Source organism: Poecilia mexicana, unplaced genomic scaffold (assembly GCF_051168715.1).
Source record: "Poecilia mexicana isolate PSO_F unplaced genomic scaffold, ASM5116871v1 scaffold_15, whole genome shotgun sequence".
Lineage (NCBI taxonomy): Eukaryota > Metazoa > Chordata > Actinopteri > Cyprinodontiformes > Poeciliidae > Poecilia > Poecilia mexicana.
Genome location: NW_028263384.1, coordinates 17445902 through 17459940, shown reverse-complemented (window position 1 = coordinate 17459940; position 14039 = coordinate 17445902). Strand labels below are relative to the sequence as shown.

The 14039-nt window shown below is 37.2% G+C and overlaps 2 protein-coding genes across 2 annotated transcripts; both read left to right on the top strand.

Moving 5' to 3' along the window:
- On the top strand, window positions 1-2899 carry LOC106904218 (pyrokinin-1 receptor-like). Its single transcript, XM_014968431.2, has 6 exons — window positions 1-150; window positions 240-336; window positions 670-875; window positions 1536-1757; window positions 1828-2005; window positions 2178-2899. Exons 1-6 carry the CDS (start codon window positions 1-3, stop codon window positions 2543-2545), a joined length of 1221 nt encoding a protein of 406 aa, XP_014823917.1. The 3' UTR covers window positions 2546-2899.
- A 3120-nt stretch (window positions 2900-6019) lies between these two features.
- Window positions 6020-13150, top strand: LOC106904224 (rho GTPase-activating protein 19-like). The gene is made up of 11 exons (XM_014968440.2): window positions 6020-6115; window positions 6412-6665; window positions 7024-7104; window positions 8141-8350; window positions 8441-8667; window positions 8771-8857; window positions 10086-10151; window positions 10583-10804; window positions 10902-10997; window positions 11110-11180; window positions 11581-13150. The coding sequence occupies exons 1-10, from the start codon at window positions 6069-6071 to the stop codon at window positions 11167-11169; spliced, it is 1350 nt and encodes a 449-aa protein (XP_014823926.2). The 5' UTR covers window positions 6020-6068; the 3' UTR covers window positions 11170-11180; window positions 11581-13150.
- The last annotated feature ends 889 nt before the right edge of the window (window positions 13151-14039 follow it).

Sequence of the window (14039 nt, the reverse complement as noted above, 5' to 3'; positions counted from 1 at the left end):
ATGAACTTCACAGAGCAGATTTCATTCCTCTTCAGCTGCAACGTCAGCCCCAGTGAAACGCCGAAGCTCGACATCAGCGTCACCAAAAGTGAACCGCTCTCAGTTGCTGTACCCATGACGATCTTTTACAGCCTCATCTTCTTGTTTGGCGTATGTGCGCTTTTCTAGACTCAAAATTGTGACTTTGCAACGCGCCAATTGCAAATGTGTCAAAGTGCTCCCCTTTGAATGCGTCACAGGTCGTGTTCAACAGTGTGAGCATACTGACCCTCCTCATGGATGCTCACATGAGAGTCAGCGCCATTCGTGTCTACCTTCTGAGCCTTGTTATTTCAGGTACCTGCTATGATTTATTACGTCCCGTGAAGTTCAATCACTCACACCTCTCAGAGTGAAAGTGACACACAACATGTTTATGGCCCCAAACAGAATCAAATTCATCGTTATTGCCAAATCTCAGCTGCTCGTGCTTATAACTACTCCGAATATGTGATGGTGCTGTTGCACCTGAATTTCCCCTCTAATAAAGGCTATTTCTACTCTAATATTGCTATTCTAATTTTTTATTTGTTTTGTATTTTGCTGCTTTATGTTAAAGTCAATGCCCCTTAAATGTGATTGGTAATGCAAAGCTGATCAATAACTTTCTATCAATTATTACTGTTACAGATATTTTGCAGCTGTTGACCATCCCAGTCACTTTGTATCGGTATTACTGGGAGAGCTATCCATGGCGCCTTGGCCAAGCGGTGTGTAAAGTGTACTTCATGGTCCGTCAGATGTACTGCGCCACCACAAGCTGGGTTATCGTGACCTTCACCACGGAGCGTTACGCAGCAATATGCCACACCATGTGGTCCGTCTCCAGTCTGAAGGTACGGAGCTGATACAGCAAAGTTGGACCGCTTGTTCTCATAACTTGTCTTTTGTGTTGCCATTTTTTATTTGAAAGTTGGAGTTCTTGCACAAAGAGCAGTCAGATCTATGCATGCGCAGTCCTTCTGCCTGAGTTGGGATCTCTGATTGCTGTAAAAAGGAAGTACGATCAGAAATATTTACAGACAAATCCATATTTCTGTCAGCGAGGGAAACTAGTTGCCTTTTTGAGTGAAGTTGCAATTTTGTACATCAACATGTGACAGATAGTAAGTACTGTGTTACTTCTCATTTAAAGGACATCAATCCATAACTTCTTAAAAACCTTTGCACAATATTGGGACTCACCCATGTCTCATCCAGTTTTTAAAAAAATGTTCAAATGAAGGATTTTTAATTGGTCCCTTCTGCGGTCTTCACCACCCTCAATACCCACAGTTTGATTCACCCTTAATTATCACATTTCTGGGCTCATTGACTTTTCATCCACTCAGTATATTCCTCCGTGTGCATCAGTGAATAATTGTTTTCCATGTCTTGACTGATCATGATTACCACCTTGTGTCCCACTTAGCAATTAGCAGTTGGAAGAAAGGTTGATGAATTAAAGATGCTGTAATAACAGTGTTCCCCCACCTTTTCTCCTCTCCGTCCTAAAGAAGTCTCGACTGCCATGTCTCGTCGCTGTGTGGATCGTTTCCCTGGTGTCGGCTGTGCCATTCGCACTGGTTTACGACCAGGCAAGAGCCTGCATCCTCGACTACACAGCAACCACACAAGAAGATGCTTTTAAGGTCTCCACCATGTGTGAAATGACAGAGCCCGATCCTGCTCATATCTACAAAGGAGCCTTACTCCTGAGAGCCGGGCTCTTCTTCCTGGTAAGGTCAGTTTTTCAGGTCTCTGTTTCAGCATCAGACATGAGCACTAAATATTCTTGTCTGACTACAGGTCCCCCTGGTCTCCATCTTTACACTCTACATGCTCATCCTACTCCACCTACGGAAGAATGGTCGTCAAAGGAGAAACATGGGTCTTATGAGGCCAGATTTAGAGGGAAGGCGAGACATTCAGTGCCATCGGAATGGAAAGCTACTTTTAAATGAAAAGAGGGCTTTAAAACTAATGGGTGAGCAAAAGAAAAACATACATTTTATTGCATGTTGGTTGTGGGAATGCAGATGCAGCAAAGTGTGGTAAAGTTTAAACAGTGAGAGTGTTTCAACATAAACTTATAACAGTAAATGTATGTGTTTGTAGTCAGTACTTTTAAGCTTCTTAATGTTTTTTTCTCTTCTCAGGTGCAGTTGTGGTGGCTTTTTTTCTCTTCAACTTTCCAGACATTGCATCGTCCCTCATGCAGGTGTATGTGGTTGTTTGGTCTGACAGAGTTCTTTCCGTCTACACCATCCTGAAATCGTATTTGTCCCTGCCGCTGTGGTACATCAACGGTGCTCTGGACCCGCTTCTGTTCTGTATTTCCTCCCACACGTTTCGCAGGGCGTGCTGGAGAACATTGAGAAGGCTCAGACCACGCTGCTACTGGAGGTACCGGGGTCTGTCTTGGTTGAGGACACAAAGTTCTAGTGAGGATGCAAGCACAATGGCCAAGGAGAAGATTGACGGAAAATCCTGCAAAGCAAAAAGCGACAAAAAAGAAAAACTTTGAAAAGAGAATGGATCAGGCAGATGTGGAGAAAGTTCTTTTCAACGTTAGCTGCAACAAAAAGCACTCTGAACAATATGCTTTCTGCCACGCTCTTAGAGACAAAACATATAATTTTCTGCTTTCTCTCACTTCCTTTTGTTCATGTAGTATAATGTTGGAGTGTCACTCATGTAAAAAAAAAAGTTTGATCACAGTTATTACTTGAAAACGCTGTAAAAAAAAACTGTTTTTGATTTGTAAGATCCTAGTTTGTGATGTTATTTCAGTAATAGTTGGTTACACTGTATAGTAATCTTGCATGCTAATGAAGAAAAACTCCATCCTATTTTTAATGTTACATACCATTAAAATCAACAATTACCTGTGAATTCTTTTCTCAACCTATTGTATGTGTACATGTTTAAATAAATGTTGTTATGGATTAATAGTGGAGTATATTTCTGATATTTCTCCAGAGTGATAAACAAGCAGGAAATGCTTCTTTGAAACTGAATGTTTGTTGATATTTTTTACTTGAATTACACTTTAACTGAAATAATTGTCACCCTGGCAATTTGAGCCTATCTATTAATCAGAATTATCAATCAAGTAATCAATCTTGAAACCTAATAGTTACAAATATTTCTGTTTATGTCACTTCTGTATTTGCTTTTGAGAATAATGCTGACTTTCTGCCAGTAAAAACGCATCTATATAAAAAGCAAATAGAGCAACAGGAAAAAAACAGCAAAAAAAATATGAAATATCAAGCTCTTTATTCCCTACAGCTTTCAGTAAAGTACATTTAGGGGCAACGTTCACATGAACAGCTTGATTTTGATTTAGATTGCTACCATTGTGTGATAATAAGCCATGTCTCTGATTTGCTGCCACCTAAGAACAACGGAGGGAGCATTTTAAACAAGCAAAAGCTTATTTGTCAATTCATAATATATACTTTTTTCACTCTTTCATCCTTTCATTTTGTCCTTCCATCATTGAGCACTCTTTCATACTGTTTTAATTAAAAAAAAATGAAATTACAGAAATTAATTTGTTTTTGTTGTTCAGGCTGAACTGAGTTGAGTTTAAATACTTCATTGCTCCTAAAGACCAATCGATTTTCAGCAGTTAAGAAAATCTACAGACATCAGAAAACACCCACAAGAATTTAAAAAAGAAGAAAAAAAAAAAAACATTTACAAAGTTATATCAGGATTGCAGGCAGCACATTTCATCTAGAATAATTTAAAAACCCGGCTAATGCAAATAAAAGACCTGAAGTGCTGGTTTGATTTTACCCTTTTGCCATACTGTAAGTAAATCTCTTTATTGAAGGCTGAACTTAGTGTGCAGAGGATGCCGAGGGTTTTCATGAATCATTGTTGCCCTCTCACTGACTCTCATTCAGGAGACTAGATTGAGGTCAAAGCATCACCAACAATCTTTGTACGGAAGTGCATACAAATATAGATTTAATGCATTTATGCTGGTGTTCATATTAATATATAAAACAAGGAACCATCCAGTTGAGAGAAATACAGCAGAAATAAATCATCACGTAACCTCAACAAAGAGTGAGTAGAATTTCTTTTTATTTGTATTAACCAGATTTGAAGATACGGGAGAAAAAAAGAGAAATCTTTTTCATTTTCTGGATAAAATGAGAAAGATTTATCTGTGTTAGGTTACACAGGTTATTGTGCGCCTAATTGTAATCAACAGATGTTTGCAAATTCTTTCCAAAATTTGCTACAATGAAAATGTTGATCTTACTGCATGTAAAACATGTTAAAAAGTAAGCCAGGTTGACAGAAGAAATTCTGAAAACAATTTGAAAAAGCCTTTTAATGCTAAGAGTATTTAAAAAAAAATGTTTTTGGTCTGACAAGAGTTCATTTGAAATTCTATCATGTGCCTTGAATAAATAAATCCACAATTCTTTAATTTATTCAGATATATAAATGATAAGTAATCACAGACTTCAGCATGGATATTCATCAAGTTTTATTTTTCCATTTTAGATTGGAATATTTCTCCCCTTCTTCAGCAGCTCTATTATGAAATGAAATTAAATGATGTTAGACTTATATAGCATTTTATTTTCACTCTGCAAATGATTTAACAGTATTCAGTCAAGTTATAATTTGTTTATCATCAGAAGATTCAGTCATTTTCTTTGGTTTGATAACAATGCAAACAGTGGCGGAAATATGTATTTGATACACTATTTTTAGATTTTCCTCATTCCAAATAATGGAGGTGTCTGTAATTTTCACCATCAGTTGTGAGAAAATAGGAAAAAAAAATCACACTGATTTTTTTATATAATTTGCCTTTTTTGCATGAAATAAATCTTTGATTAATGTAATTTAATCTGAAACAAAAAATGTTCTTATTGATGGGTGTCATCTCTGTGTATCTAATTTAAGACAGATATGTTACAAGTTAAATAAATTTTTTGCTTTGAAGCTCAGGTTGTAACTTGGCAGGTTTACTGCCTATGACTGGCTTACTTCTTACTAGGGTGTCACCATGGCAACCTTTACAGAGGGGGACTCATGTGTTGAAGCAAAGGCTCCTGACCAATCCATTTTCTGAGAAAATTAAACATCAAAACACACAGGTGCGTGGACAGTGACGCTTGGGGACTGTCTCTATCAAAACTGATTTCTCAGTGAAAAATGATCTTTGTATTGGAAATATTTTCCATTTAAAGTCAGAAATGAATCATTTTCTAGCAGAGTCAAAGGTTACTTCTGATGCTTTTTAAATACTATTTTTTCTTTCAAAAAACCCAGATTATAGGTAAATATTGGCTGCTGTATGTATTTTAAATATATTATGTTGGCAAAGTTTGTACATTTAACCACCCATAAGTAATGCAGTTTAAACATGTTTCATACAGCTTATGCAGCAAAGGTAGTTCAATTGTATTGTACATTAACAAGTGAAAAAAGATGAAAAATAATCAATTTATGCAACTCATTATAATTTATATTTGTCTAAGTCAACAATGCTCACACAAACAACAGATGGTGCAGATTAATGGAAGTCAAATAATGGTCATTTATTCTAATCTTTGAAAAGTCAGGACAGCTAAATAATCCTTTGTTAGTACATTTGGCAACATCTAAAGACAATTAAACTAAGCTACTGTATTTGTATGATTTTGGCATCTCACATTTTTATGTAAATTGCGGAAGATGAATTGCCACATAATTTCAAAGCTGCCATGGTCTTTGACGATGAAATAAATTGGCAAATCAATCTTTTGTAAATTTTGCAACCATACATGCATTCAAAATCGTGGGATTGGTAGCTTGTAAAATAGCAAATAAAACCTAGCAAGTCTGCATTGCACAAACTAAGGTAAACGAGTTCTGAAACGAACTTTTCATTTGGCTCAGATCGGACGCGGGCGTTTCGGCTCTTAGAGCCCCGGAAAGAGCCGAAATTCCCATCTGTCAGTGCCTTAACGGTCGTTACGTACGTTACGTCGTGGGCGTGACCATCATGAAGCCGCGGAAGATTCAAAACGAAGATGGCGACTAAAAATTGTTCTCAAAACACTGAGAAGCTTGATAGAAGGTAACACATTTTCAATCATTATATAAGTGAATGAACAGACTACAGTAGTAATATGAAAACAGTATGCTTCCTTAAATGCTATTGAAAGTATATAGTATTATCTTGTACTATTACAAACGTTACATAAAAAAAATACATGCTAGCCCAACCCAGCTTAACCAAATAACCTAGCAACAGCTGGCAGACTGATAGGTTTGCTCAGTACCTACTTTAGCCGTTCATTTTCGGTACCCGGCTAGAAACTTTCTATTAAATGTAATAACAAGCAGATGGTGTTAATGCCTGTTTCTTTACAGGGAGACAAATTGCAGCGTGTTCCTCTGTCACGAAAAACCAGACGCGAACCAGCCTGTAATCTGCAACCCGGACTTCTTTGTGGAGAGGTTTAGGCATGAGCATCCGCAGATTTTCGCGGATTTGGTGCTTAGCAATATTACTCGGCTCATAGATCTGCCAGGGGACGAGTTCGCCCAGCTGACTGGAGAGTCGGTGCCGAAGGTGCCGACGTCCACCGGGTTTCTGCGCTCCTTCAACTTCCGCAAACGGAAAGGTTAGTGGTGTTAATGTGCACAGGTTTTGGAATCAGCTACTTCATACAAATGAGTTGTGTTTTTCCTATAATAATGCATACAGGTAAACATACTCCAACTTGTTTACATTTTGGCTGCATCTTACTGTTGTAGGCAGCAGTAAGATATTTAGTTAATTATTACACGACTGCAAATTAAATTTTATAATGATTAAGCTCGTTCTTTGTTTCTTTCTTTACCCATGGCCTTCTGGATGGCTTTTTTGCACACTCTTATACTATGGAACAAGAGTTGGATAATGCACGCAAATTAAACATATTAAAAGATGATTTATTTTGTAATACACGTTATAATGTTCTTTATTGTGTTGCTTGACAGAAAAAGGATTGATATTTGGAGCTCCCTTAACTGAGGAAGGAATAGCTCAGATCTGTCAGCTCATTGAATACCTGAGTAAAAGTAAGTTTTCATGCTTTCCTGAAAGGAGGGTTGTGGCATCATAATTACATACAAACATTATACAGTCACAATTGTGTTTTAGTAACTTTTTATTAACACCTTGATGTGATGAAACTGTACACATATAGCCTTTCAAAAGTATTAAACCTTTCTAAAAAATTGCATATTTAACAAATATCTAACAATATTTGTGAAATGAATTAAACAAGAAAAAGCTAAACTTTGTTGTATCAATTTCTCAATTTAATTTCGAACACCATTCATCGTCTGCCCTGTGTTTTACAATTGTGCTTGTGACATAAAATCCTAAAAAATACATGGATGTTTGTAATGGCTTGATGCAGTCTGCTGGGTTTCCTTAGATACAAACGTTTTTTTAAACTACTTTGAATAATAAATTGAAAACACTCTATTGTTTGATAACCAGGATCAATTAGAATTGAAATGATTATTATTATTTTTTTTTTTGCTTTGAGCTGACATTTGTAGTGAATTGGTGCTTTATAAATAAACATAATTGAATTGAGCTAAAAATAGTGCAAAGCAACAAATGTGAAAAAGTATAAGGAGGTATGAATATTTTTTCAAAGCACTATGCATATGCTTTCAAACATAAAAAATAAATATACCACATATCATTACTTTTTACTTTAAAACTCATGATTGATTCTTTGACTTGGATCAGACTTTCATTTGTTTGTTTTTCACTACTAATAGAGTTACCTTTGTCAAAAATTGAGACACCATAACTTTCTTTATGAACAATAAGTTACCATGAGGTCATGGTTTATTTCTAGAAAAGAATGATGTCACTTGCTGAAAGCGGACACTAGAAGCAAATGCATCAGTAAATAATTCATCTGAAAGCACTTTGCTCTTGCTGATTCTCTCCCTCAGTTTCATTCACCACATCTCGTCTGCCTCTTTCTCTGCCCTTGTGTGTTTGTCTTCATCACTCTGTGTCCAAAACGCCCACACACTGCCCTCCTTACTCCTTCCTCCCCTCTGGTTATCTCTCTCTTTCGCTGATCCCCAGACCTTCATGTGGAGGGGTTGTTTCGGGTGCCAGGCCACAGCTTGAGGCAGGCAGCCCTAAGGGAAATGCTCAACAACGGCACTGAGATAGATCTGGAGACAGGTGACTTCCATCCCAATGATGCCGCCACTTTGCTCAAGGTGTTCCTGGGAGAGCTGCCAGAGCCTCTGCTCATGCATAGACATTACCATGCTCACCTGAAGATCGGAGGTATTTGTTGAATCGCACAGAATTTAGGCCCGTTTTGTTATTTTTTATTATATTATTTTTTTATCATCTTTTTCTCTTTGCTTTGTCCAGAGTTGACCTGCTTTGACGAAAAGGGAAATAAGACTAATGTCCCCGATAAGGCCCGCCAGATTGAGGCGTTTCAGCTGCTTTTTATGTTGCTCCCACCAGCCAACCGGAGCTTGTTGAAGCTGCTGCTGGACTTATTGTACCACACGGCCCGCAGCCAGCACATGAACAAGATGTCTGCTATTAATTTAGCAACAATGTTTGCTCCACATATCATCTGGCCCAAAAATGTGAGGATCTTCTGAAATATTGAAAAAATTTCAGAACGTTTTTTTATTATAATTTCTTATGTATTTTTTATATATATATATATATATATATATGCTGATGCAGGTGACAGCAAGTGATCTCCAGGGAAACATAGAGAAACTGAATAACGGGGTAGCGTTTCTCATTCGACACTCACAAAAATTGTTCAAGGTAATCCACTTAGTTTGCTGCTTAATTGAGTAGAATGACTAGAGTGATGTACATTATAAGTGTGTCTTTTATTTAAGCCAATTTTCTCCAAGGTGAGAATCGAAAGTCATCTCATTGTTAAAGACAATCAGTGAGATGTGCTGATTGTCTTGAACTGCCGATCAAAAGCACGGTGTCTCTGATTTCAACACGAGGATCAAATTTGGATTCACTAAATTCCTTTTGATAGCTTTGTCTTTTTTCATTAGCTATCAAGCTGGGATGTTGCCAGGGTTACAAGAAATGCAGACCTTAAAGAATATGAACTGAGAATTGGCACATAGAGAAATCAGTAAATGCTCTTCGTGAGTGTTTTGTAAGTTATGATCAGACTCACTAAGATTCATTTTCAGAAGTTGAGAGGTCATGATTGTCTCAGATTTTTTTGAGTAGGAGCTTTTGCTCGAACTGCTGTGTATGTGGTATCCTAATCCTTCACTGTGGCCATTTTCAGCTTGTTTGTTGTGAAACTTCTGTGCCTTCGGCCAGGTGTCCTGCATGCAGACACACAACCACACTGAAGTCAGATTTACTCTCCCTGAAAAGCTCTTTAGTCATCCGTTCGAAGCCATCAAGTCCTATCACCCTGCTGTGTAATGAAACATTCCCACCGATTTCTTTAATGCACACTCCGAAACATCCGGACAAGGACGGATATGCGTTGACATTCAGTCAGTCGTGAAGTCATTAAAATTCCCAGCAGCAGCTATATTATTTCAGAGCCATCTCCATGCAGGGGGCTGTTTGTTCTTCAAGTATTTGAGAACGAAACAACTGAAAAACTAGCATTTAAGTAAATGCCAAGATACAAATATTCTTAGCTGAATGATAAAATGAGCAGCCTTACCTTACTGATGTCATGGCTGACCTGTGTTGTGATCACCTAAAACCTTTCTATTTTTCTTTCCATTGAGTTGATTTTACTTTGTCAAATAGTGACTCAGGAAGGTTTAACTTCCTTTCCATTTTAAAACACCTTTACAAATCAAATATTGAAGTCTTTATACGTTTCTGAATCCTGTGTCATAAACAATCATTCATTATGTGTGCATGCTGTGAAATGTCAAATGTGTTCTGTTGACTGCTTTTGGTGCATTCCATGTTTTCGTTGATAGTGACTTAATGCGGTGCATAATAAATTAGATTCATCAGACTCCGACTTTATTGCACATATTTTATATCGTTTAAGGCACCTGTCTATATCAAAGAATATGCTCGATTATTCTACACTGGATCCAAAACGCTTCAGTCAAATGTAAGTGTGTTTCTTTTTTCTTTTTATTCCGTCTTAATAGAGAAGTTTGTAGCAATGTTCTGGATCTGTTTGTGAACTCAGCCCCCCATTTTACATCCATTCATTGTATCTAAACAAACCACTCCTTACCCATGCCCTGTAGCTAAAACAATGGCTAATGCTGTACAAGTATTTTCTATGAATTATTCAGGGAAATATTCATAATGTTTTATTTTTGTTGAATTTTTTTCTTTTATGTGTTTTTTTCTTTATTCTGTTTTTACATATGACTTATTCCCATTTTGATGGAATTTCCCCATTGTGGGGAAATAAAGTATAATTCTATTTTTTTTTCAGATGTTTGCAATACTGCTTGATTGATTTAAGATTTTGTCCAGCTGAATGTCAGTTGTGTGCGCAGTGTGTAATAGGATATCTCTTGACTTTTCTAGGATGACTTGAATCTCTCTTCAGGAAACAAAACTGGCTCTATCGCTGCGATTGCAACTTCGTCACCTTCTCACTCTGTGAGGTCAATCGCAGGTGAGACCAGCAGCACCAGCGACATCAAGCCTTCTGAGAATCAGAGCTACACTGAGTCGTGTCTCAGAGAACTCTACAAGCAAGTCAACAGCATGCCAGAGTCTGCCAAGAAGAAAAAACTCATCAGACGGGTAACGTAGTGGGACTTTTCAGAGGACAAATTAAACTCAAACTATGCATTGAACCTCTTTAAATCGATACTTTAACGGGGTGCCATCTTCTTCGTAGTTTGAAAAGCAGCCCGACTCGAATTCCTCTGCGGAGACACGAACTCCGTTCATCAAGAGACACTGGCGTTCGCGTTCTGCGGGTGGAATTGTCAAGGTTGGCGGACGAGCTTTTATGTTGCATCCTCTTTGATGCTTTAATCAATATTTTCACAAATAACTCATTATTATGTGAAGGACATGATTTGTGTTTTCCACTTATGTAACAGAGGAAGGCTTCTACAGAGAAAGAAAGCGGCACACTGCAGAGTCTTCCTCCCAGATCCTGATGATGGGTAGAGTGAGTATAGCAACATTCAGCCTCAAAGTGAATGTCTTCTATTGAAATGTACGGGCATCGGGTTAAAGAGGCTGGATATTACAGTGGTACTCTTTATTTGTAGAAAATGTTTAAAATCATTTACCACGTTGGTGAGTCTTTTACTCGGAGGGAAATTGCGGATAAAATCCCACGTAGATGGAGATGTGTGGTGAAATACTTCAGTAATGTTTCTTGTTCAGTTAGACTGAAATTTTCCATAATTACTGACATTATATTAACGCATTTGTCCTGCTTTAAATGCTCATCAGCAACTTGTCGTTCTGCATTCATCCATCTGTAGCTGACAAATGTAACAATTATAGTTGCTTTCAGCTGGAGATTTGACAACTAATTAACCCCTTTTCATCCTCTCTGCCAGGAAGAATTGCTGTTAAAGGTTTGTGCTCCCCAAGGCCTTGGGAACATCAGGCGTTTTATGTGTTGTTATAGTTACTATCCTCTCTTTTTGGTTTTTGTTTTTTCCTTTAGTGTGAAACTTAAGGGTTTATAAAACCCCAAAGAATATCTTTGCAGCTTGCTAATTTAACACAACAGGGAGGATGCTGATGTTGTGTGTTTTGGGTCAGTCAAGTGTAACGTTTTTAAGCTGCCAAGAATTTGGGGATATTTTATTGAATTTCAGTTCACAGATTCTTATATTTTGCTGTTGTTTACATGGCAAGACCTTCACTGTTCCTCCTCTGTCGTCTTAAGAAACTGTGATGTGCTGATTAACTGTTTGTAAAGTAAATGTTGTTGGACCAAAGTTCCCAATTCAAAAGTGTGCCTTAAGCTGTGCGTCTTAAGTTGTTGTAAAGATGAGTTCCTATGCAACAAGATTGATTTGCATTTGTTTAACATAAATGCTTCCATATTTAGAAAAGTAATACTTGTGAAGGGAAAATTAAAGGAAATGTGACAGGATATTTTAATGTTTTATTCCTTTAACAAAGTTGTGTGAACACTTTTTATTTTTTTAATGCTACTGATATTTTAAACTGGCATTTCTTTTTAGTTCCTACTTTTAAGCTTTTCCTGAGGCTACTCTGTATCTCTAAGACAGTTTTGGATCTTAAAGTGGTGTTTTTACTGTTTTGGCGAGGGGTTTTTATGTATGCTTTTATCTTTTTATTATTGTAATGGTTGATTCAATGGACTTGAAGCAAAATCAAATGTTTTTTTTTCCTTCTGACCACTGTCATATTTTTTTTTAATTTATATGTTTACAGAAAGAGTTTGTGCTGTTATCACTTTTGAACTGAGTAGTACTCGCTTTAAGCTGTTACCCTTTAACTATAATGTGATTACTGCTGCTTGGCCCCATGGTGCTTCTGTAGGGCTGTGCAACTTACTGTAATACTTTCGGATGTTTTCCTGAATTTCCTTTTTATTTAAATACATTTTGTAAACATTTTGTTTTTTACTTTTACGTGTTTTAGAGATTGTGTGAAGTCAGGTCCTGCACTTTTTCTTGCAACCACGAGGGGGTGCTGTTTAGTTGCAAATGATTGTGAGGTAGGAATCTTTCTACACAATATGTTGCTTTTGGAGATGATCACTCAGCTTTCCTGCTTATCGTTATCCACGCATGACCCAGTGTGCTGTTGCAAGCAATAAGATGTTTGTTAATGTTAACTGTTTACAAATGAATTATTAATTTAATGTTTATTATGGCAAAATTACCAAGGATAAGAAAACAAAAAAAAAACAGGCTAATCCCTTATTGAAAGCATTAATAGATTTTGTGGGCAGTGAGACCAACTTTCACCAATTGTTAAAGTTTGTCCTTTTCTCAAGTTCTTCACATAAGCGGCAGCCAGCTTCAGTAACGCTAAGCAAGCTTTTTACAGCCGGAGCGTCATATTTCTTTTGTCAAATCGAAAACAGATTGATGTCTGTGACCTGAGTTCTCCACGCTCTAATAAACTCCACAAAAAATGTGTTCTTCATTTTTGCTGTGTATTCATTCATTTATTTTTTTGTCTAAATGTGCCAAGTCTGTCAAAATTATAAAATATATCACAATGGACGTTGACAGGAAGCCACTCTGTTATAAACTCCTATCTGATCCATGGTTTTTCAGACATAAACTCTGCCTTCTGTTTATCACATGTCACAGTTGAGCACAGAGAAGCATCTTTCTTTGTCCTGAGCAACTTTTCTCATTTTGTAAATTGGACTTATTAGAAAGTGACTTGCTTATATAAAATTTTGAATCGGCAGAACAGAAATCAGTTGTAACTCGCCCTTTCATTCCCCTTTGTTTGAGGTCTCGTGTTTTGCAAACATCTCCTCCGCCAGACAGTTGTAATTGCTGCCATGTTGTCTCAATGCTTTGCTTTAAGAGCCGAGAAGTCATTCTTGTGTACTTGTGTGCATTCCTATCAACTCTGTGAGAGCGGAGGGATGTTTCTACCCCCCATTACCACTAAACACCACTGTCTCCTCTTTAATTAGCAATTCATAATGGGAAGATTTACACTGAAGTGACATTTTTACAAGGACAAATGGAGCTTTTTTTTTTTTTTCCCCTGCATGTGTATGTTTTATAATAATATGAATATCGTTGGTCGCATAGCATTGCATTCCAGTTTTTTCCTTCTTTTGTAACACTTGTAAGGATGATCCACAGAACATATTTAGACCTCCTGCTCGACCTCAATGAATATGGTTGGAGCATCTGAACTTTATGCATTTGTTTTCATCACATACGATGTTCTTCATCAACAGTCATTTTTGGTTTCAGCTAAAATTCATGCTATATGATACTTGAACAGCGTTCATGGTTCTCATGGTTGTTCCATTGTGGGGTGAAGCTTTGCATGCAAACTGCTTTTC

Coding starts and splice junctions, on each gene's coding strand:
- LOC106904218 (XM_014968431.2), top strand. CDS start 1: ATGAACTTCACAGAGCAGATTTCATTCCTCTTCAGCTGCAACGTCAGC. Junction 1,758..1,827: donor GAGCCGGGCTCTTCTTCCTG/GTAAGGTCAGTT, acceptor GTCTGACTACAG/GTCCCCCTGGTCTCCATCTT. Junction 2,006..2,177: donor GAGGGCTTTAAAACTAATGG/GTGAGCAAAAGA, acceptor TTCTCTTCTCAG/GTGCAGTTGTGGTGGCTTTT.
- LOC106904224 (XM_014968440.2), top strand. CDS start 6,069: ATGGCGACTAAAAATTGTTCTCAAAACACTGAGAAGCTTGATAGAAG. Junction 8,351..8,440: donor TGCTCACCTGAAGATCGGAG/GTATTTGTTGAA, acceptor TGCTTTGTCCAG/AGTTGACCTGCTTTGACGAA. Junction 10,998..11,109: donor CTGCGGGTGGAATTGTCAAG/GTTGGCGGACGA, acceptor CTTATGTAACAG/AGGAAGGCTTCTACAGAGAA.